The sequence below is a fragment of the Camelus dromedarius genome, chromosome 5 (assembly GCF_036321535.1).
Source record: "Camelus dromedarius isolate mCamDro1 chromosome 5, mCamDro1.pat, whole genome shotgun sequence".
Classification (NCBI taxonomy): Eukaryota; Metazoa; Chordata; class Mammalia; order Artiodactyla; family Camelidae; genus Camelus; species Camelus dromedarius.
Window position 1 is genome coordinate 13,809,189 of NC_087440.1, and position 23,318 is coordinate 13,832,506.

Consider the following 23,318-nt stretch of genomic DNA (forward strand, 5'->3'; position numbering starts at 1 on the left):
TCATCATAATTTTGTCTATTTTCAGTTTTTAAGAATAAGCATATGTTATCTTTATGATCAAGAGAAGTGAGTTTTATTTCAAATATGAAAAGCCTGGGCTTCCAAGCAAAACCTTTGGCGCCTTCTCCAGCCAGAGTCACACCAGCCATCATCCCTGGTGTCACCTCCCTTTGGATGGCTGCTTGGGGGCAACTTCCCACTCTCAGCACTTGCTGAGACCCTGTGTTCCTTTGGAGACATTGCTTACATACATGTATTTCATATTTTCAAATTTTTTAAATAACTCAAAAGTAGATTGTATCTTCTTTTTATAACTGGAAGGTAGTATTTAGATAAAATGTATCCCCATCTACTTCCTGAAAGGAAGTGACCACAATAAAAGACACACACATATAAATATAGATAAAGATACAGCTGTAAACACACATGCATCTAACACATTTATATACATACACCACAACTACAAGGTGGTGTGGAGGAGTTCGGCCCACTGAACAGTTACAAGGTGCAGCCCCACAAGGCTCCCCTCAGTTCAGCCACCAGCCAGTTTCCCCACAATCACCATCAGGCTCACAGAACTCAGGAAAAGTGCTCTGCTTAACTCTCATTTTTATCACAGTTTTATCACAATGAAAGGATACAAATTAGAACCAGCCAAAGGAAAATGTACAGGGGACAGAGTCCGGGAGGGGTCCAAACGTGGAGTGTCCAGTCGTCCCTCCCCTCCCTGTGAAGTCACAGGTGGCGTTCCTTCCTCCTGGCCACAGTTGGAGTATTGCCTATGGGGAGGACTCACCAGAGCCTTTGGTGTCCAGGGTTTTGGCGGGGCTCCATCACAAACTGCCCATGGCTGACCTTGAGGCTCCAGTCTCTCCTGGAGGTCAGGCTAATACCTTAAATCTCCACTTCCTCCAGAGGTCAGAACTCGTAGGACGCGTCCCAAAGCTCCCATCATAAATCACAGTGTTAGACTGTCCAGTAGCCAAAGCCCCAGGCAAACAAAGACACCTCCAACAGGCAGAGCATTTCAGGAGCTTAGGGATCACCTTCCAGTAGCTGAGGGCAAAGCCAGACCTCTTATTAAGTAAGGTCAATTCTTCACTACTCAGTAGGAATAATAAATACTCTACATTAAAATAAAAAAACCCTAGGGTAATGTGTTTCTAATTGGGCATTAATTCTAGCAAATGCATAGAGTTGGGTGGGTTATATAAATTTATCAACATTTGAGATTGAGATATCAGAGATCTCATTTCAAGTTAGAAAAAGAATATATTGGGTAGCTCCTGCGATGTGCAATGAATATGATAACCATAGTGTACAGTGTCTTCAACAGTAGTTTAGAAAATGATTCTGTAGGCTATTTCTTATTTTAATCCTCACTAAATGAAACCCAGTGGAAGAATTTTACAAAGCCCAGGTAGACAGCTTCCTGGTGACACCCTGATGCAGAGAGTTCAGAGCAGAGGGATGGCTGGTTCTTTAATCTCAGTCATCTGGACCCTGGCAGGTGGTAGAAGGTCAGGACCTCCGCTGGCTGCCTCGCAGGTTGATATAAAAACCAAAGCAGAAGACGTTCAAGTTGGGAATATTTATGAAAGCATTTTTTAAAATATGGGGAGTCCAGTGGATGAGGAGAGAGCTTCAAAAACTAAACTGAGAAAGACCGCACCCTCTGCCCTGCTCAGACCTTTCCTAGAACCGTTAAGAGCAACTGTGATTCATTTGAGTTTCTAGTGATAATCTCACATAGTGTTTCCCAGCCATGGCTTTGTGACATCCCTGTAACTCCCTTACCACACAGGACCACACCTATGCCACGTTCTCTGAATGTCTTTACAGGTGACGACAGGGGTAGGTTTATCTTCATCTGCCTGACTACTGGGTCTATCTCTTAGTTGGCTCCAAACTTGAAAGCTAAAACTACACTAGTATTTACACAATCCACTTCTCAAAAAAATGTGCCAATTGATTTTATATACATATGTATGTATTTTTTTTATTTGAAGCCATATCCCCAGGAAGCCTTTATTCAGGTATTGTGCACTGATATGAGCACCTGTGTGCAAAGCACTATTCTGGGTGTCCTAGGGGGATTCAAAGATGCATGAAACATAGTACCTGCCTCCAAGCAAGAGTATTAAAATAACACTAATGACCACTTACTGAGCCGCTGTCATGCATCAGGGGCCCATACTGAACTCTGTGTAATCTTCACAACAGCCCCTTGTGATGGGTGGGTGGGGTCTACTCCGTTTTATAGATAAGGACACTGACAGCTCAGAGAACCTAAAAAACGTAATCAAGACCACAAAATGAGTTGGGTACTAAAGCAGATATTCAGTACCTAGTGCATCGCACCGCAGGGCTTTTCTGCTTCTCATAGCAATGCAAATAACCCACAGTGTGAGTATCCCAACCAAGCGATAGGAATTACTCCGAAGCTTCAGAGAACTGTTTTCGCCTGGAGGATCAGGGAAGCGCATGGTCTGGTGCGGGCTGGTTCATTGTCACAGCCAAGTGCAAAGCACTCCCACCCACACGATCTATAAACAAGCTTGCCAAAGCTAACTGCTGGTAATAGACTACCCACATCTACACCTGCACCTCCAAGCAATTGGAAAGGCAAAGGGGTCCCCGAGCTTCCCCAGGCCTCTGGAGAGAGTGCCCCTCCTCAACATCGTTCCTGCTAAATGGAGGCAGGGCTCCTTGGAGTAAGACTGCTTGTAGGTCTAGGACAGGAAGAGAATGAAGTGAGCCCAGGATATTTTCTTGTTCCAGAAAACAAGGGGATATTCAAGTCTTATCAGTGAATAAGGAGCCCCTTGAAGAGGCCCTCACTGTCCAGAGTTGTGACAATTTCAGCATTACATGGGATGATGATAGTATTGGATCAAAGCACAGTTGAAGAGAAAAAAGAATCCAAGTGAGCAGAAAAGTATCAGCTAATAAATGCAGATGGAATTACCAGATTAGAAGATCACTGTTTTGTACCCATAAAGTAATATTTTACTCAAACAAGGATAATCATGCTAACGCCATTTGTATAATGGTTTCTGGGAACAGGATAGTCACGTGCCCTAAAAGTGTCACACCAGAGTGTTATCACAGGCGTACCTTGGAAACACTGTGGGTTGGATTCCAGACCACTGCCATAAAGCGAATATCACAAGAAAGTGAGTCACACAAATTTCTTGGTTTTCCAGGGCATGTAAAAGTTGTGTTTACACTGTGCTGGAGTCTGTTAAGTATGCAATAGCATTGTGTCCAAAAAAAGTAATGTACATATCTTAATCAAAAAATACTTTACTGCTAAAAAATGCTAACCATCAACTGAACCTTCAGCAAGTCATAATCTTTTTGCTGGTGGAGGGTCTTGCCTCAGTGGGGATGGCTGCTGACTGAGCAAGATGGTGGCTCCTGAAGCTTGGGGTGGCTGTCAGTATTTCTTAAGATAAAACATCAGTGGAGTTTGTCGTATCCGTCGACTCTTCCTTTCACAAGCAGTTTCTCGGTCACGTGCAGTGCCGTCTGATGGGATTGCAGTCACAGTAGAACGTCTTTCAGAATTGGAGTCCATCCTCTCAAAACTCACCACTGTATGTCAGCTAAGTCTGTATAATATTCTAAATCCTTTGTTGTCATTTCAGTCAGTCACCTTCACAGCATCTTCACCAGGAATAGATTCCATCTTAGGAAACCACTTTCTTTGCTCACCCGTAAGAGGCAACTCCTCATGCATTAAAGTATCATCCTGAGATTTCAGCAGTTCAGCCCCATCTTGAGGCTCAGCTTCTAATACCAAATCTCTTTCTGTTTTCAGCACATCTACAGTTACTTCCCCCACTGAAGTCTTAAACCCCTCACCCCCAAGTCATCCGTGAGGGATGGAATCGACTTCTTCCAAACTCCTATTAATGTTGATATTTTGACCTCTTCCCAAGAATCACAAGTGTTCTTAATGGCATTGAGAGTGGTGAATCCTTTCCGAAAGTTTTCAATTTATTCTGCCCAGTTCCATCAGAGGAATCACTTTCTATGGCAGCTATAGCCTTACAAAATGTATTTCTTAAAGAAGACATGAAAGTTGGAATTTCTTCTTGACCCACGGGCTGCAGAATGGATGCTGTGTCAACAGGCATAAAAATAACATTAATCTCGTGCGTCTGCATCAGAGCCTTTGGGCGACCATGTGCTTTGTCAACGAGCAGTAATATTTCGAAAGGAATCTTTTTCTCTGAGTAGTAGGTCTTAACAGTGAGCTTAAACTATTTAGTAAACCATGTTGTCAACAGATGTGTTGTCATCCAAGCTTTGCTGTTCCATTTACAGAGCACAGGCAGAGTGGACTTAGCATAATTCTTAAGGGCCCTAGGATTTGGGGAATGGTAAGTGAGCACTGGCTTCAACTTCGAGTCACCAGCTGCACTGGCCCCTAACAGGAGGGTCCGCCTGTCCATTGAAGCCTTGAAGCCAGGCATTGACTTTTCCTCTCTAACTATGAGGGTCCTAGAAGGCATTTTCCTCCAACACAGGCTGTTTTGTCTGCATTGAAAATCTGTTGTTTAGTGTCACCATCTTCATGAATGATCTGAGCTGGATCCTCTGGTTAGCTTGCTGCAGCTTCTGCATCTGCACTTGCTGCTTGTGTTTGCGCTTTTATGTTACGGAGATGCCCTCTTTCCTTAAGCCTCATGAACCAACCTCTACTGACTGACTTCAGTCTTTTTTTCTGCAGCTTCCTCACCTCTCTCGGCCTTCATAGAATTGAAGAGGGTTAGGGCCTTGCTCTGGATGAGGCTTTGGCTGAAGGGAATGCTGTGGCTGGCTTGATCTTCTATCCAGACCACTCAGACTTGCTCCTTATCGGCAGTAAGGCTGCTCTGCTTGCTGATCATCCGTGTGTTCCTTGGAATAGCACTTTTAATTTCTTTCAAAAACTTTTCCTTTGCCTTCACAACTCGGCTAACTGGTGTAAGAGGCCTAGTTTTGGCTTTTCTCAGCTTTTAATATGCCTTCCTCCCTAAGCTTAATCACTTCTAGCTTTTGATTTCAAGTGAGAGATGTGACTCTTCCTTTCATTTGAACACTGGGAGGCCATTGTAGGGTTATTAATTGGTCTAATTTCAAAATTGTTGTGTCTCAGGAAATAGGGAGCCCTGAGGGGAGGAGACAGATAGAGAAACGGCCGGGTGGTGGAGCAGGCAGAACACACACAACATTTATTAAGTTCCCCATCTTATACGGGCCTGGTTTGTGACACCCCAAAACCATTATGATAGTAACATTAAAGATCACTAATCCCAGATCACCATAACAAATAAAACGGTAATGAAAAAATTTGAAATATTGTGAGAATTACCAAAGTGTGACAGAGAGACACGAACTGAGCAAATGCTATTGGAAAAATGGCACTTGATAGACTTGCTTGACACAGGATTACCACAAATCTTCAATTTAAAAAAAAAAAAAGGCAATAAAGTGAAGCACAGCAAAACAAGGTATGCCTGTAATTACAAACAGATCGTCTTTACCAAGGAGAGATCTGGTGGTTCCCACTTTAACCAAGTAATCAAAGTTGTCATCATCAGTCTTGGGGTTAAAAGCATTGCAAGCCCCCTAAAGTAAAGCAGTGGAAAAGAAGTGCACAATCTCACCTTTATATATCACACTTATATTATTACTAAAAGTGTTACACTTGCATATAACCATTAAGAAACAGTGTGACAAATCCAGAGTGTGTGACATTTGTAAGACAATTAACTGACCTAAGATCTCTAGTCATGAGCAACAACAAAATGTGTCTGTTCTTCATTAAAAGATCTTAAAAATATATAAAAACAGAATGTAATGTGTGTACCTAATTGGGCCCTGGATCCTGGAGACAGTTGGGAAAGACTGAATGCGGTGTTACATGGTGTTATAGAATCTTTGTTAGTTTTCTCAGATGTAATCATGAGTTTGTGATTATAGAAGAACATTCTTATTTTTAGGTGATGTGAATTTGCAAATTGAAGTATTTAGATGTAATATGTCATGTCTGCAACTTGCGTTCAAATGGTCCCAAATTTTCTCCCATGGCAAATACACCAAAATGTTAAGTTAGTGAACCTGTGCGAAAGGGTCTGGGGCTTCATTGTACTAATTTTTTTCAATTTTATTGTACATTTGAAAATCTTCAAAGTCAAAGTTGAGGGGAAAATTACAACATATGATACTGCTAGAGGAAAATATTTTGAAAAGTTTGTGGGAGTGAGAAAGTCTGCACATATTCTATTGCCCTGTATTAACATTTGACCCTTCTGTCTTTCCATACCAGTGGTTTGGATAATAAGTGTTCTGTATATCCACTGACATTTGACAAAAATGAAAACATGGCTGCCAAAAAGAAGTCTGTCGCTATGCACACCAACTACCTGTCGGCCTGCAGCTTCACCAACTCTGACATGCAGGTCAGTGGGGGCCGGCGTGATGAGGGCCAGCCTGCTGGAGCTGGTCTGTCTTGGGGAGCTGGGGGCGGGTTGCAGGAGAGGAAGCAGTTCCGTCTCCCTCTTCACAGCAGGGCAAGTGCACGCCCACCTTTGGCTCTAAGAGGAAGCTCTTATTTCTCGTTGGTTATATTATTATTTTTAATGAAATCAGAAATGGGGGAAGTCAGGGCTGTTGACTGTTGGTAGAGCTGAGTGAGCTCCATGCCGTATTGAACAGCCTCCTCTCATTGACTTGGTGGGGGCGGGAGTGGGTCAGGCAACCTTCTGGTGTGGTGGAAGCTCCTGCCTGGGTCTGAGAGGTGGTTCCAAGGGACTTCCATGTGTGAAACTTCCCTGGTGCCGAGTTTCAGAGCTCTGCCGTTGACAGCCTCATCATACCTACTTTACACTCCCGTTTTAACAGATGAGGAAAGAAAAGGCTTGGGATAGTACATCTGTGCCCTACTTTGAATAAACCACAGAGTGGAAACAATACATTCGACACTTTGGCTACATTTTCTTTCATAAGTCACCAAACATCCTGTAGTTTCTTTGTCCCGTGCATCCAGCAAACCCTCGTAGGTACCACCACCACGTTGCCAGATACCAGTGGTGACTGGACAGCAGGGGAGGCTGGGAGCTCAGGACAGGAGTGCAGGATCGCAGACTTGCTGTCCGGTGCTGCCTTGAGGGTGAGGGTGTTGTCAGTGAGGCATGAGGGGAGCAGTGTGGGAGGCAGGCGGCTGGAGACGTGGGCAGGCCCAGATCACAGGGTGCCCGGAACGGCTACGCTCACCCTACAGACTGCAGGGAGCCATTGCAGGGGCTGGGGCTGACTGGGAGAGGGTCTGAGTCAGATCAAAACCCCTCTGGCTTCAGCTGACTGATGTCAGGAGGGGAGGGGAGGGTAGTGGCAGGGACACCAGGGGCCTGGGTCATTGCTTCACTGCTGACCTGAGGGCTGTTGGAACTTGGAGGGCAGTATTTACACCTGTTGTTTGCAACCAGGAGTCTTGCAGGCCTGTACAGTAGGGGGCACTGTGACCCTGGCTGGCTGCAGTGGCCGGACCAGATATCTTTGGGCCTGAGGAGCAACCAGAGCAACAGAGGACATTCAGTCTAGCGTTCCAGCTGGTCGGTCCTAAACAAGGTTTTATTCTCTGTGTTTTCATTTTTCTCACCTGCAAGTGAGGATGGTAGTAAATTCCTCCCTCAGGTTTTCTGAAGTTTGAATGAGATGATTCGTGTAAAATACTTAGTGCAGTCCCTGGTAAATATTAATAAATATTAGCTCTTATTATTTTATTATTAATATTAACACAAAGCTTCATGAATGATTCAGAGGCATGGCCTGGTTTTGGCTCTAAGAGGAAGCTCTTGTTTCTCGTTGGTTATATTATTATTTTTAATAAAATCAGAAATGGGGGAAGTCAGGGCTGTTAACTGTTGGTAGAGCTGAGTGAACTCCATGCTGTATTGAACAGCCTCCTCTCATTGACTTGGTGGGGAACTGATGCACCTTAAGCTTCCTTCCAGCTTCGGGTTAGATGAAAAATGAAAACCTCAAGAGGCTGGTGTAAGACCTGAAAATTCTCTACATTCCAGAATAAACGAGGGGCAGTGAGTTAGAGGGTCTGTTTCGTGCATTTATCATAATTGAACGTTTGGTTTTTGAAATTTAGTTTTACTTACGTTGTAATGAAGATCACAAAAATGCTTAAAATATTTTAAAATGTTTTTTAAATATGAAGAATTTACTTTTAACTTTTAAAAACTATTATTTGATTGAAAAGTATGGTGTGGAAAATTCCCATCAAAGAGCTAGACAGGGGAACTCATTTAAGCAACCATTTGTTTGGACCTGATGTCCCAAAAGAGACTGGAGATCACTGGCCCCTTTGCACATGTTAGGACAGGAATGAGGTGGAGCTTCCACTGGAGTGTGGGCCAGCAGAGATTGGAGGGGACTGTAGCACATGACAAAATGCAAGCACCCAAATTAAGACATCACCCAAGTCTTGTGTGTTCATAAGCTCCTTTTCCCTGCCTGGGTCATCTTGTTGGATGTACACGGGCCTCTTAAGGGAAGTCGATGCTGGAGGGAGGCCTGTGGACAGCTGCAGGGGTTTCCCAGCCTTGGAGATTCTCCACATTTGAGATTGGGGCTTTGAAGAGGCCCTTGATGGCCTTGCCCAAGAAGCCTGAGAGCTCCGGAATTCACCCAGCTTTCTCCACGGAGGTGGCCTCTCCTGGCTGCAAGGAGATGCTAGGCCCCCAGACAGCTGGCAGGAGACCCACTCCAAGATGGTGCGGCCAGCGGGCGCAAGGCCAGGGTGGGAGTAGATTCCCTCCTTTGCAGAAAAAGGGAGCTTCTTTTATAAATGCTAAGCCTGGCATGCAAGAGAGAAGGGAGGAGAAGGGGAAGGAGGGAGAGGATGAGAGAAGACCACCAGCCCGTGGAAACTGACATGCATTGTGGTCAGTGGGTGCACTGAATGCTAGTGGTCCTCTAAGGCCTACTTCCTGTTTCTTTTCCTCAGCCGTCAGTATGTCCACCCACAGAGGGTTCTCTGTTGTGGGCACTTGTAAGAGCCACTTCCTGCACTGCCTTATCAGCTCGTCCAGCCCCTGAGAGCAGCAAGAAAGGGGGTGTAGGGAGGCTCTACCATCCAGGGCTTAACCCTTGTGGATCCTGCTCCCATGGCTGCTCAGAACCAAGCTGGCTCCAAGGCTCTGGGTGCCATCAGCTGGGTCTGTGAGACCATGAGCCCTGGATCCCTCTGCCTTTCTCCCAGCTGCACCAGAGCCCAAGCCTCACACATGCTGGCAGCAACAAAATTTAGAACCCTAGTTTTAAATATAAATGCACAAGCGGGGAGGGTATAGCTCGAGTGGTAGAGCACATGCCTAGCGTGCCTGAGTACTGGGTTCAATCCCCAGGACCTCCACTGAAAAATCAAATAAATAAGCAAACCTAATTACCTCCCCCCATGCAAAAAAAAAAAAAGAAAGAAAGAAAGAATCCTTGCTCTAGACGCAGGCACACTTCTCATCCAGCGCAGTGGTAGGCCTTCACCTGCAGCGCCTTCCCCTCCCCCTGGCCAGCTCTCACGCATTCTCTAAGATCAGCTCAGATGTTGCCAGAGCTGGTCTGGCGCCCCTCCCGTGGGCCTACCAGTGTCTCAGCACTTCTCACTCCATCACAAGTGATTGCTGTCTTGTCTGCCGAGACTGTCAGAAACACGAGCAACACTACGTTGATTATACCTGCCGCAGCAGAGATCCCCAACTTGACGGAATCGCTGTAGTTCCTCAAAATAAAGAAATTAGGGAAGCATACTTAGAGGGTCTCAGGGTCCAGGGAGAATGATTTTAAGGCGGGTCTTTCAAGGTGGGAAACTGGTTATGACATAATAGCTTTGGATTGGTGAGCCCAGCACAGGAAGAGTCTTAAAGCAAGTCTTGGTGGGTAAGATGTTGACCTGAAGCAAATAGACTGCCAGCTGTTTCTCCAGCAGGTATTGGTTTATTCACGATCAGCAGAGAATTGCAGGTCAGGGTCTACAACCATGGTTAGGCACGTGCAGGTCCCCACACAGCAAGGGAAAGAGAACTGTTTTATAGAGGAGAAAGGGACATTGGAAGGGCTGCAGTAAACAGAATCCATGACTTTTCACTGGCTGAGTCTTTGCCAGGGAAGAGGAGGAGTCTTTCTTTGTGTTGGGCTCTGCTGTCATCACAGCATGTGAGAGCGCCCCCTTCTGGTCTCCAACTATTTAATTGAGGTTTCTGTTTCAGTAATTTTTTATGAAGCTATTAGTCTTGATAAGTTGTTTGTTTGGTTCGCAGCCTTATCTTGCAGAGGCAGGTATTTCCTGGAGCAGGCCACTGGCTTATTTTTACTTGGTCTCGGTATTGTCTAACAGCACCGGGAACGTGTGCCTGGTCCTGGAATTGATTAATGTGGGGACAGGGGGTTAGGTGGGTTTCAGTTCTTACTGCCAATTTTGTTAACTGAGCTCCCAGAGAGCAGAGACCAAGATACAATCTTTGTGAGAGAAAGAAAAATACCATGTGATATCACTCATATAGAATCTAAAAAAAGAAAGAAGACCCTAATGAACTTATCTACAAATGGAAACAGACTTACAGACATAGTAGACAATCTCATGGTTACTGCAGGGAAGGGGGGTGGGAAGGGATAAATTGGGAGTTTGAGATTTGCAGATATTAACTAGTACATATAAAATAGATAAGCAACAAATTCCTTCTGTATAACACAGCGAACTATATTCAATATCTTATAGTAACCTATAATGAAAAAGAACATGAAAAGTATGCATATGTATGACTGAAACATTATGCTGTACACCAGAAATTGACATGTTGTAAACTGACTATACTTCAATTTTAAAAAATCGGAATAACAACCAATAAAATTTAGATGCATATTTAAAAAAAAAAAAAAGACACAATCTTTCTGCAAACCCTAATGCCTAGCAGAGCACCTGGGCGTCATTAGCACATCGCAGATGCTGGTTGGCCCTGTGTGTGTGTGAGTGTCGGCACCTCTCAGAGCCTCTGGCAGACGGAGCAACAGGAGCATGTGTCTAGCAAAATGCTCCAGATGGGGCCTGCCGAGCAGTGTCGACATCACCTGCGAGTTTGTGAGAAATGCAGAGTCTCAGGCCCCACCCCAGCTCTAGATGAGCAAGCAGCAGGGCGAAGCGGGTAGGGCGCACATTAACATCTGGGAAGCACAACAGTGGGCTTGGCTGCTTGTGGGAGCTGCTCGAGGCTGTGTTTGGCAAACGCTCACAGCACTTCTACGTGCCAGGCAGGTGTCGAGCCCGCAGAGACCGCAGGGAGGCCTGTGGGTTTCGTACTCTCGGGCAGGCACATAAACACACAGTTCAAGGACAGCGAGGGTGTCGAAAATGAGCTGATCCCGTCTCAGTCCAGGAGAAGGAGTTCTGTGCTTGAGTCTAGATTTAGTGGGTGTGCATCGTGCACGTGTGTAAGGAGCCTCCTCTTCCCTATGGAACTTTAAGCAGCTGATTGGCACCCCTGACAGAAGTAATCCTGACAGCCACCCCCATCCTGTCCCTCCCCCCCGCAGATCCTGACGGCGAGTGGCGATGGCACGTGCGCCCTGTGGGACGTGGAGAGCGGGCAGCTGCTGCAGAGCTTCCACGGGCACGGGGCCGACGTGCTCTGCCTGGACCTGGCCCCCTCGGAGACCGGAAACACCTTCGTGTCCGGGGTAAAGACCTAAGGAAGACCTCTGGGGGTCATTTGTCCACGAGGGAGGCCTGTGGTCGCAGTTCCTGTCAGTTCATGGGACCAGACTGGACACTTCCCTAGAAGGGGCTGGGGAGCTGTCCTCTGCTCCTGCTGCAGTGGCTGTGCTTGGTGGGCATCCCAGCACTGGGCTGTGTGGGGCTCCCCTGCTGCCACTGATAGTCAGCAGTCTGCAGAGAGATCTGGAATGTTCTCCAGGTGGGAATGCTGCCACATTTAAAACTGTCATTCCTCAAGTGGATAGCAGAGAGTTAGCATCTGAGAGCATAAGAAACTGCTCCAAGGGCACCAGGCAGCACAGGTGGCAGGAGTGATCAGGGCTTTGGTGCTGGTGGGACACTCTCCCGCCCCACCCCTGCCGATCACCAGACCCTCCCACTCCTGGGTACAGGGAACAGCGTATTTGAAGGCTCAGAGTCAGGCAAGCAGGCCACCGAGGCAAAGGAGCAGCAGACTGGGAGTCAGGACACCCGGGTCCCACCTTTGCTACCTGACTCTGCATTCCATCCTGTGTAAATTGGGCATAGGGCACAATAGCATTTGCCCCTCACCTTCCCCAGGATATTATGAGCAGTAAAGAGTTTACAACGTGTGCAAGTAGGAGAGGCAAGTATTTCTGTAGACACCTGGAAATAAGAGTGGAGGAGTGATCTGGCCAACCTGCCCCCTGGGTCCTGTCTCCTCAGGACCTCCGTCAGGAGGCAGTGGTAAGAGAGGACAGTGATGCAAACACCATCCAATGACGTTTGCAGCCGGAAGACATAAAGGCCCTTTGCTCCGAGCTGCCCACATCGTAGTCCTGGGCCTCGAATCAGCAGGGACCCTGATTTTCTTCTTGGGTATTCGGCCCCATTTGTATGTTTCATTCCTATGTCTGTATAACTGTGTTTATCTCTACTCAACTACACCATCTTTTCACATTGTTGATACCGTTGTAGATTATATTATCTCTTTCAGAATATTAAACTCCATCTAACTCAGGTCCTCTAAAGATCTGAAGAGGAAGACACTCCTGAGTCCTTTGTCCTTATTCTCAGTAAAGATGCTCGGCGTGCTGAACCCCACAGCAGGTCTTTCTGAGATATCAGTTATGGTTTCCTACCCACGCTTTCCTCTGGGTTCAAACCAACAACTTGGACACAAACGTTATCCTGTTACTCCTTCTGTTTGACTTTTAATTATACTACCCACGCTTGCTCACGGGACTGCTCTGCAGGAACTTATCAAAATGCTCCTAGAATCAGGGTAGTATAATGTGAAAGTCTTGTGTTTATGATTCTCTGGGTCAGGTTAGCAACCCAGAGAGGGTTCACCTTACAGATGTTGAGGTAGAAACCCAGGGAGGTAACCTTCCTGAGCCACCCAGCTGACTGCTGGCGGCGCCCTGACTAGGCTTCTGGTTTGCCAGTGCCCGGCCTGGCAGGCTGCTGGGGTACAGCTGGCCCAGGGGCACCTGGCTCCCCACCTGTGCTCAGGCTGCCCCGTACACCTGAGACAAAGCTGGCAGGTCTCACCACATCCTCCCCTCTGGCTGATAGAGGCAGAGATAAAGGGGAGGAGGGAAGGAAAGGGAAAAGTGAAGAGAAGTGCCCAGGGGGAAGGTGAGAAGGAGGCCTGGAGAGTTTGCACCCACTCAGAAAGGTGCAAAAATAGAAAACATGCTAAGAAGGGTGTCTGGGTGCCTTCTCTTACTCCCCCCACCCCCTCTGAGGGCTTACCAGTTGAGGAAAGTGGCCCTAGGTAAAGCTGCTCTCGGAAAAGCACATCTTCAGCCATTTACTAATGGGACCTAAGCAGTTTCTGTGACATAACCAGAACTCATGCTTGTCAGTAGCCAGTCCTTGCCGTGGCCGTAACTCTGGGTAACTGCATTTTTAGGGATGTGACAAGAAAGCCATGGTGTGGGACATGCGCTCCGGCCAGTGTGTGCAGGCCTTTGAAACACACGAATCTGACATCAACAGTGTCCGGTCAGTGAGTAGAATGTCCACGTTGCTTTTCTGTCCTCCGGTGTTCCCCAACCTGAGGGTAATGCTTATTAACCTCCAGGCTCAGCTTACTTGGTTGAGAGAAGCTTTCCAGCAACAATGGCTGATTTGTGGTGGGACTGAGTGGTACTCCAGAATTCTTGGAGAATTTTAATTTAACTGTAGTAGGGGGAATGGGTATTACCCTGCCTAAATCAAGTCACTATTTCTCATTCAACCAATATTTACTAAGGACTTCTATGCTAGACGTTATTCCAGGAACTGGGAATGCAGTTCCCAACAAGGTAAACAAGATCCCTGCTCTCCTGCAGGAGACAAAGACAAAGCACAAATAAATGGACAATTTAAGATGCTGATTAAGTGCTGTTAAAAATGTAAAGCAGGGAAATGTGATGAGATAGGTTATTTCTTAGAATGATCAGAAAGGCCTCTCTGAGAAATTGATGTTTAAACTGAGGCCAGGATAATGAAGGAGCCAGGCTTGCAAAGAGCTGGTGAGAAAAACATGGAGATAAGATGTTCAGGGACCTAACAAAAGGCCAGGTGACCACTAGAGGGTTCTGAGCTGAGGAGGCAGCTAACACGATCCATGCTTTGCCTGTAAAAGATCACTGGCTGCTGTATGAAGAACAGATTGTAGGGGAGCGGGAATGGAAGCCTGACGGCCAGTTGGAAGGTTGCTGTGTGAGCTCAGGAAGGAAATGATGGTGGCTGACAGTAAAGAAGACACAGTGAGGACAGAAACGCCTAGAATTGGGAAGGATATGAGATTTTACTCTAGCTGCAAGCTATCAAGTAAGGCTGCCACGGTTTCATGGATGCTCTAAGAGGCACAAGACTCCTGGGTTAGAGATAAAGGACAGTTTATTACTCCTAGTGATGGCGGTAGCAAGGGTATCAGCATTTTTTGTGCTGGTTACCATAGTAAAAGGGCCAGATGACCCCTGCACATGCAGAGGGTTGCATTATAGCAGAAGAACCCTGAGCTCAGGGAACCCACATCTTTTATAAGGGGAAGTAAGCACTGATCCATTTGCTAAGACCAGGAGGACTGGAGGCAGGGCAGGGAAGAAACAATTGTTGCACATGGATCCTGGAGCTCTGTTTTGGGTCAGGGAAATATGAGATGCCTGTTATACAACCAAATGGTGATGGGGAGGTAGCAGGATCTGTGAACTGGATCTCATGAGAGAGCTCAGGACCTGACATGTAAATTTGGAAGCTGGCACTGTCGGGACAGGAATTAAAGTATAATCAATCAAGAATTGTCATTATGCTTAGAGGCAAGCACTAAACTTATTCCCCTTAAAAGCCACAACACAGTTAAGAATATTTAATTACCTTAGTAGTAGAAATGTTCATGAGAATTTTCTAGTTCTCTTATCTCAAATGTAGGAAAGGAAAAAAGGGGGAAAATATCGCTTCTTGCAAAAGTGCAGTGATCACCTAGACAATCAAAGGAAATCAATCAAGAAATTATTACAGATAGCAACTGAAGTTATTAAGATTAAGTTATTAAGGACAGACTAGAAAGAGACATAAATAAATTAAACCCTTGTATATTCATGAAGTAACAGCTGAGAAGTGCACATTCTCCCTCCTGTGCTGTGCCCTCTACCCAGACCCCTCTTGCTCTAATGTCCGTCAAGTCTCAGTTTAGGCTTCCGTCTCTCCAGGAAGCCTGACTGTGGAGCCGAGGGTGAGGGTAACAGTCATAAGCATCATGTATTGCCAGCCCTTTGTTTGGCACCGGGCCACGTTCTTGCATATGCCGTCTCACTCAGACTTCACAGCAGGGAGTGCGCTTGTCCTCCTCACTTTTCAGATGAAACTAAGCCTGGGCCAGGTAAAGCCACCTGCCCGAAGTGTCGCATGCAGTGAGCGTGCAGTGCAGAGCGCTGCGTGTGGCTCTGTGTTGCAGTGCCTGTGTTTATGACCGCTTTCTAAGCCTGAGCTCTGAGCCAAGTCTTGAGAATGGAATTGTGATCAAGGGACACCAGGGATACTGGGGGCCTGCTCTGTGGTCAGTGCCTGGTGCAGATGTACGTATTACCTCATTTACTCCTCACCAGCACTCTGCCAGGCCAGCGGCACTGTCCTCTGCTTACAGAGAAGAAAACTAGAGGCCAATGGGCCTTCCTCATGAGCCTCCCTTTCTGGCCTCCATAATGAGGGGTCCTTGTGTCCCTAGAAGAGGAGATTGGGACTCAGAGGGCCGAGCACCGGACAGCCCTCCTCGATGGTTTGGATGGGCATCCACAATGAGGAATCACCACTCTGAGTAAAGTGCTTTCTCCCCACACTCTCTCTCTGCAGGTACTACCCGAGTGGAGACGCCTTTGCTTCGGGGTCAGATGACGCTACAGTATGTTTCTAAGTTACTTCAAGCTTTTCCTCTTCGAAAGAGAGTTATGCTGACTTATTTTTATTTTTCAAAAATACCTTTTTCCTGATTACAGAAGTAATGTGAATTCAGTAAGGAAAACTTGGGGGGAAAACTAGATTACCTTTAATCTTTCTAACCCAGAAAATTCAAGTTGAGTGAATTCCTTTCTGTCTTTTTACTTTTTTAAACAAAATGCTTTATAATTTGCTTTTTTCACTTAGCAGTAGTTGTGAACATTTTCCCACACCAGTGAATATTTTTCTACATTATATTTTCTTAGTGATTGAATAGTTTTCCATGTTATGGACATGCCATCATTTACTTAACCAGTCTTCCACATTTGGACATTTTTTTTTTCAAGGTTTTTTTTTCCCTGTTTAAAACATTAAAAAATAAGCAAATATTTTTGGTACCTCTCTTATTATTTCCTTAGAATTAATTCTTAGACATGACCTTGCTGAGCCTAATATTAAGGCTTTTGATATGAATTGTCAAATTTTGTTGACCTATTTTTCAAGAAAAAAATACCTTCTTGTGCCCTCAAAATATCAAATATCTTATTAAATAATGGATTCCATCCTAATTTGCTGTTGTGGAAGAAATTACAAAGGAATAGATTGAGAGTTTTGATAATAATGAAAATGTAAAACTTCTTTGTCAAAACATACGTAACAAAATATAAGGGTGTACATTTTGGGAAAATTCATGCCATATGTGTGACAGATTGAGTTCATCTCCTGTAGGTATGAATGGAGTTGCATAACCAAGATAAGCACCCTCATTTAAAAAGAGGATAAAATGCAGACCATCTACGGAGCAGTAAATCTAAAATGGCAAACACCTGAAAATGGTTTTTTTTTAAAGCAAATCTCTGATCCCATTTTATTTTATTCACCTTTACTGTGATATAATTCCTGTACAGTACACTGAAAATGGTTTTTTTTAATTTTTATTACTTTTGTTGTTGTTTTTGGTGGGGAGGTAATTAGGCTTGTTTATTTATTTATTTTTATTTTTCAGTGGAGGCACTGGGGATTGAACCCAGGACCCCATGTAGGCTAAGCATGCGCTCTACCACTGAGCTCTACCCTCCCAACCACCAAAGTGTTTTGCAAGTCATCTGTAATCCCAGAAGTGCAAGTTTCAGTGATCAGATCCTCACTTGCCTCTTGGATTTGCCAAGAAACGCCCACTGTTGGAGACAGTGCAGTAAAGGAACCTTGGGCAAGCCTGGGTCAGGCCCTTTGGGACCTCCATCTGGAGGGCAGTTTTGTGATATGAATCAAGAGCTTTCAGAACTTCCCTACCCTTTGATCTGGCCATGCTATGTCTTGGAAACAATTCTATTCTAAGGGTTCTATTGCTTAGCTATTCTAAGGAAAATGTCAGAGATGCAGATAGCAATTTGTATAGAAGAATGATCATGGCTTCCCCATAACTTTATTTGTAAAAGGGACAAATTAGACACAATGAAACACTTAGCAGGCTATGGCTAAGTAGATTCTGATGTATCCACAAGAGGACTATAACAACCATGTTCATCAAGATTATTTAATGACATGAGAAAATACTCATAACATAATGCTAGTAGGAACAGAAATGAAACATCCACCCCATTTAAATACACACATAAAATAGAATAAGACTAAAGGAAATAGCCCAGGTGTTAGTAAAGGCCTCTAGGATAGGGGGTAACTTTTACTTCCTTCTCTATGTCTCTCTGGGTTTTTCTGAATTTTCTACAATGAACACATATTCTTTATCAAAAATTAGAAAACAGGGCTTTCATTTCTGTTTTTGTACCCAAAGAATTCTGTACTGGCTGTTTATTTGAATCTCCAGTGATCCGTGGAGATTACTAAGAATCGGGATTGAGGGAGAAAACACTAGGAGAGAGAACGAAAGAGGTTGCCCCTCTCCCCTCAAACGACACAAGCCGCCGGCACCGGGCCGTAGCTCTGTCGTCATTCAGGCACCAAACAGGATCCAGAAACAAGTGCTTCTTTGTCTCCTTTGTCACCCAGTGTCGCCTCTACGACCTCCGGGCAGACAGGGAGGTCGCCATCTATTCCAAAGAGAGTATCATCTTCGGAGCTTCCAGCGTGGACTTCTCCCTCAGCGGTAAGCTTTCATTTCAGAAGCTTTCCCGGGACTGTACGCCAGGACCTGAGCAAAACGCGGCTCTCCGTCAGGCTTCCCCTGGGCCCCGGTGCTAGAGTCTCTTTTTGCTGGTTTCCCTCCACTGCATTTGTGACCCCTCGCTTGCCCTGCCCGAAGCGGCTTCCCCAGCCCCGCTCACTTAGGGGGAAGTGAAGGCTGGGCCCACCTAACGCTCATCTTCAAGACAATCACGGATCAAAACTCCATCTGCAGAGCCTCTAGGCATGTCCTCCCCAGCCTTCCATTTTCTCCTTCACACCTGAAAAGGGACTTTTTTCAGAGGTGGAAGCAGTGAAGCAAGAGTCCCTTTGTTAATGCTCTGGGGCTCGTGGCACCTCTGCCCTCCCAGCTGGGGAAGCCGCCAGTGAAAGGTCAGGCAGCACTGACAGGATGGGGCTGTTCAGTTCCCCCAGACACCCCCCTGTTCTGCAGCAGTGCCTTTGTGTAGGTGTGCTGCTGCTGCTGCCCGGTACATCTTTTCCCTCCCTCCCCTGCATGGCAGACTCCTATTCATCCCTCAAAGGCCAACTCAGATGTCGCTTCACCTGCAGTGCCCTCCTGGATCCCCCTTCCTCTGTGATCACACAGCGCTTTGCACATAGCTGAGCACTTCTGTTACAGCCCTAACCACACAGCCTGCCCGATACCACCCTCCACGGGGGGCAACTGTGCTTTTTCCTCTTTGAATCCCCAGAGCAAAGCAAGGTGCCTGGCACGTAGTGGGCACCAAATCCCTGTTTACTGAATGAATAAATGAATGAATGAGCAAGCGAGCCCATGAGTGAGAGTCATGAAAAGAAAAACAAGAAGGAAGGAACTGGTTTAAAACCCATCCTGTCCTCCCACTTTAAGGTCGCCTGCTGTTTGCTGGGTACAACGATTATACCATCAACGTCTGGGATGTCCTCAAGGGGTCCCGAGTCTCCATCCTGTTTGGACATGAAAACCGTGTTAGTACTCTACGAGTATCCCCTGATGGGACTGCTTTTTGCTCAGGATCGTGGGATCACACCCTCAGAGTAAGAGAAGTTTTTCTACTTTCCTCTGTGTGTGAGAGCAGAAGTGATTAGCCTTCCTGAAAGCAGAGGGGTCAGGGTAAGCTACAATGGGCCTGGGCAGCCAAGTAGAGCTCCAGTTTCAATTCTGATAGCCACAGGGGGTGATTTGCCTGCGGAGGTAGTGGGTTCCCCATCAATGCAGGTATTCAAGCTTAGACACTCTGAAAGTCTTTAACACCCTGTTAAAGGCTAGTCTGGTCTAGCCTTTAACAGACCAGATTGCCAGTCTCACCTCCCAGTGGTGCAGGGTTCTTTGTCTGTGGTCACAGACCCCTGTGAAGTGCACACGGGGTCTTTAGGAGACCTATAAAGCCCCTACAATTATATGCCAAATTGTGTGCATTTTTCCAGGAAAAGGGTCCTCATTGCTTTTATTAGATAATAGATTCTTAAAGAACTCCATGACTTTGTCAGATGTTAGCTCCCTAGAAATACCACCAAAATAACGTGTTCATTAAACAAAGCCTACCTCACTGTGGGAGGTCACAGACTTGACAGTCTTATTAGCATTGCCGAAGGGGAGAGCAAAAGCAGATATTCATGAGGTTTTAGGAGTCTGGTTTAAGGCTAGGATTGGACAGATTTGTGGCATAGCTTAAGAGTGTTGAACATGGGGTTGGAGGAGGGAGAGAATTTCAGAGAAGGTCTTGAAAACTAGCCAGTCATTTGATGCTCTGTATCGTCCTGAGAAGTGACTGTCTCTTCTAAAGAGGGTAATTGAAATCGTCTAGCCTTAGGGTAAATAGATAAAAGGATTTTTGCCAAGTTCCTGAAACAAATAGTCAAGTTGTTTGTGACTTCATCGTTCTGGGTAAGATTTCCTAAATTAGTAAAGCACATCAATGTACCAGTGAGCTGAGTGGGTCCAGAAGGTTCTGGTTGTCAATGCAGGAGTTACCATCCCTGGTAAGGAGGCCACTGATGCCCTTCAGACAATTAACTAAGGGAGGCGTGGAGGCAGAGCCAAAGAAGCACTTTTGAGTTGCTAAGAGTAATGTTATTCTTCCAAGACATGTGACTGTTCTATTTTGGATGAGGTGTGTGTGTTTGTGTACAGCAGACTTTGATTTTCTCTCTTTAAACTTGGGTTTTGCAAGTGGTTAATTGAAAACAGACTAAAAATTACCTGTTTGTGTCTGCAGGTCTGGGCTTAATCACGATGCGCACAGGTACCTGAGGATAGAAGTTGAAATCGTCACCTGTAAATAGATCTTGCTTCTAGAGGATCTGAGATTGTATTGCAACTTAGCTTAAGGGAGCAGCTCCATGACAACGTTCACCAGGCATCTCTGATATTACTATTTAAACCACCACCCCGGAAAGATAGCAGCTTGAGCCGTCAGCACTATGGGAACACCTTCAAGTACAGTGTTTTTTATTTTGAACACTTTTTAAAATGTATCTATTTTTAAGGTTATTTTAAATTATACTAGTCTCAACTCATTCTATTACCAGTCGAATTCAGCATTTAATATATTTCATGTTGTTTCCTTGAATCACATTTACTTTCCAGGGCACTTTAAAATCTGATTTTTCTCAGTGTACACTGTGACTTTGGGAACTTTCCACTGGACATGCTGATTCCAATGGTCTGGATGAGAAGGACTGTGTTCATGGTCTTTGACAGAAGAAAAGTTCCAATTCCAAATGTAATTAGACAAAATCAATTTTTTTAAATGTGTTTTTGTGACAGTATCTTTTTTCAGCTTTGCATCCTATTGTCTTTTTTGAGCTGAGACATTTCCATATATGTGAACAGTTATAAATGAAGCAGCTTTGCATAAAATGGACAGAAGGTTTGATTTATGAATCATGCAATGGTGCGATGTATCACTGTATCACATGGACAGGACATTTTCTTTCATTTGAGGGGAAAGCTGAGTGCTGCTCGTGACACAAATGCTTCTCAGAGCAACCGAAACCTTTCTGTGTGGGAACCCAGAACAGTAAACTTAACCTATTTGTAGTGTTAGACGTATTAGGATTGGTAGCATCCTCTCAGGATAAAGTGAATGTCATCCTTATCAATTACACTCATATTTATTGCATTGCAGGTGTAATTACATATACAAATTATTTGATAGGTCTCGAATGATAACGTCTTTGCTTCACTTATATTGAGAGAAAAATACCATAAAAATATCTTGTCTTTATTTGAAACTCAGTAATTCCATCTGGGAGATACCAAGTGCTTTAGTTACAGGATTGTTTCTTTTCTGTTTTGTTTTGTTTTAAGGTGTAGAGGCTTATTCTTTGTTTTAGAAAACACCTCATTCGTAAAGATGACATGTGTCACTTAGGGAAATAAAAGGTCACCTCAGACCAAAAATCGTTCCCGGGTGAGGCCTGCCCTGCAGGTGGCCTGGGGTCCCCCGGCCAGGCCCTTGTGGCGCCCGAGGGCTGGATGTGCTGAGTCCCCCCATCTTCCGGCCGCTTCTGGCCCTGCGCCAGCCTGGCCCTCCTCCGAATGGTAGTTCTGGCTTTACAGGCCCAGCCCTGGCTCTGCTGCTTGAAGAGACCCTTCCAGAGCTGGAGCCTCAGGCAGGCCTGGACCCGGTGCTCCTATAAATCTCAGAGGGTGGGCCTGGCCCACCCTCAAAACTACTGTTCAAGTATCAAGATGGGCCAGTCAGAAATCACCCAGGCCAGCTTGCCCATCAACTCTTTTTAAGTAAACATAATCGTTATATTTAATCATTTGCCAAGAAAACATCTACTGACACAGCAGGCCTTGGTGAGGGGAGAAAAAAATGCAAGGCCCCTGCCTACCACCCCACCCCCACCCTGAGAGCCCAGAGGGCAGGGGGAGGGAGTGTGGTCCAAAGGGACCACTTTTCAGCCCCTTTCTCCCCCTAGTGGCTTCCAGTCTGGGCAGTGGCTCCAGGAAATGAGCACAGGGGCTACCCAGCTCCTGCCAGCTGCTGCAGGGGTCAGGCCCCCTGTGAAATTCCCCATCTTGGCTCCCAGAATGTTCCAGAGTTTGTTCCTGGGCTCCTAGTTATGGCATCCCCTTCTCTCTCTCCCACAGACCCTTTCGTGTCTCTGCACCCTGACGTGGGCCTCCCAGAAGTGAAGGAAGTCAGGGCGAAGGAAAAGTCACCCAGACTCAGGGGAAGCAAATTCAAGGTTATATGTTCAGAGATGGAGGGCGTCTTCACTATGTCTTCAAAGTAGCCCCTAACTTTCCAGTCAAAAAAGTGACTTTCGGGGCCCTGTGAGAGTGTTCCCTCACTCACCCCCATGGGCAGTAACCCAGTCCCTTGAAAGCATTTAATGTCATGGTGGGTGGTGCTGAGTATTTATTGAGGCAGTCCTTGGCTGGGAATATACTACACCATGTGGAGTCTCAAGGGTAAACTCCAGGTAATAAATTGTATTTTGCATATTGAAAATAGTGCTGAGTGGAGTTTTTTAACCAGGTTTTCTTTTTTTCTTCTTTTTTTTTTTTTTTAGAGGACTTGGAAGCAAAACTACCAAACCAGTTGTGGTGAAGGGGCCAAACAGATGTGCCCCTGGGTGTGCATATCCTTGGACGCCCCCCTCCGCATCCAGAGAGAAGGGTTAGACAGGTAGAGGGGTCAGACAGGAGGTGTGTGCTGACGGGTGCTTGTGGGAAATTCCTGCAAACTGAAACCCAAGCAGCTGCTTTGGAGGGAGTGGCTGCCGGCCTCCCAGAAGTGGGGCCCGACTGCCAGTCCTCTTCTGGAATGAGCCAGAGGCGAGAGCAGGCCCTCCATATCCACTTCCCTCTTCCCACCCTTGACCTCCTCCACACCCTTCCCTGGATTATAAGTGGCTTAAAAACAGCACAGTTTGTAAAGGCCTTTGCATCCCAGGATCTCGTAGTTCTTGGCCATCTGGCTTGAAAGTGGTCCTGCTGAGACTGGGATTCATCGGTAAGAGGGCATGAGGACAAAGTATGTGCACCTCCGTTCAGAGGCAGCTCCACCACCTT

General features: G+C 45.8%; 1 protein-coding gene across 2 annotated transcripts in view; it reads left to right on the top strand.

Annotated features, from left to right (window-relative positions):
* The window catches only part of GNB5 (G protein subunit beta 5), a 38,702-nt gene extending 15,947 nt beyond the window's left edge, over positions 1-22,755 (top strand). Inside the window, exons 5-12 of one of the 2 annotated variants that reach the window (XR_004137159.2) lie at positions 6,320-6,452; positions 11,590-11,733; positions 13,650-13,741; positions 16,076-16,124; positions 18,170-18,266; positions 19,158-19,324; positions 20,506-20,726; positions 22,392-22,755. Coding sequence is in view for 1 of the 2 variants with exons in the window: in XM_031453043.2 (XP_031308903.1) it covers positions 6,320-6,452; positions 11,590-11,733; positions 13,650-13,741; positions 16,076-16,124; positions 18,170-18,266; positions 19,158-19,324; positions 20,506-20,517 (694 nt within the window). In the remaining variant the exon portion in view is untranslated. Of the gene's footprint in view, positions 1-6,319; positions 6,453-11,589; positions 11,734-13,649; positions 13,742-16,075; positions 16,125-18,169; positions 18,267-19,157; positions 19,325-20,505 lie in introns of both variants that reach the window. The other variant, XM_031453043.2, reaches the window with a different exon arrangement.
* The last annotated feature ends 563 nt before the right edge of the window (positions 22,756-23,318 follow it).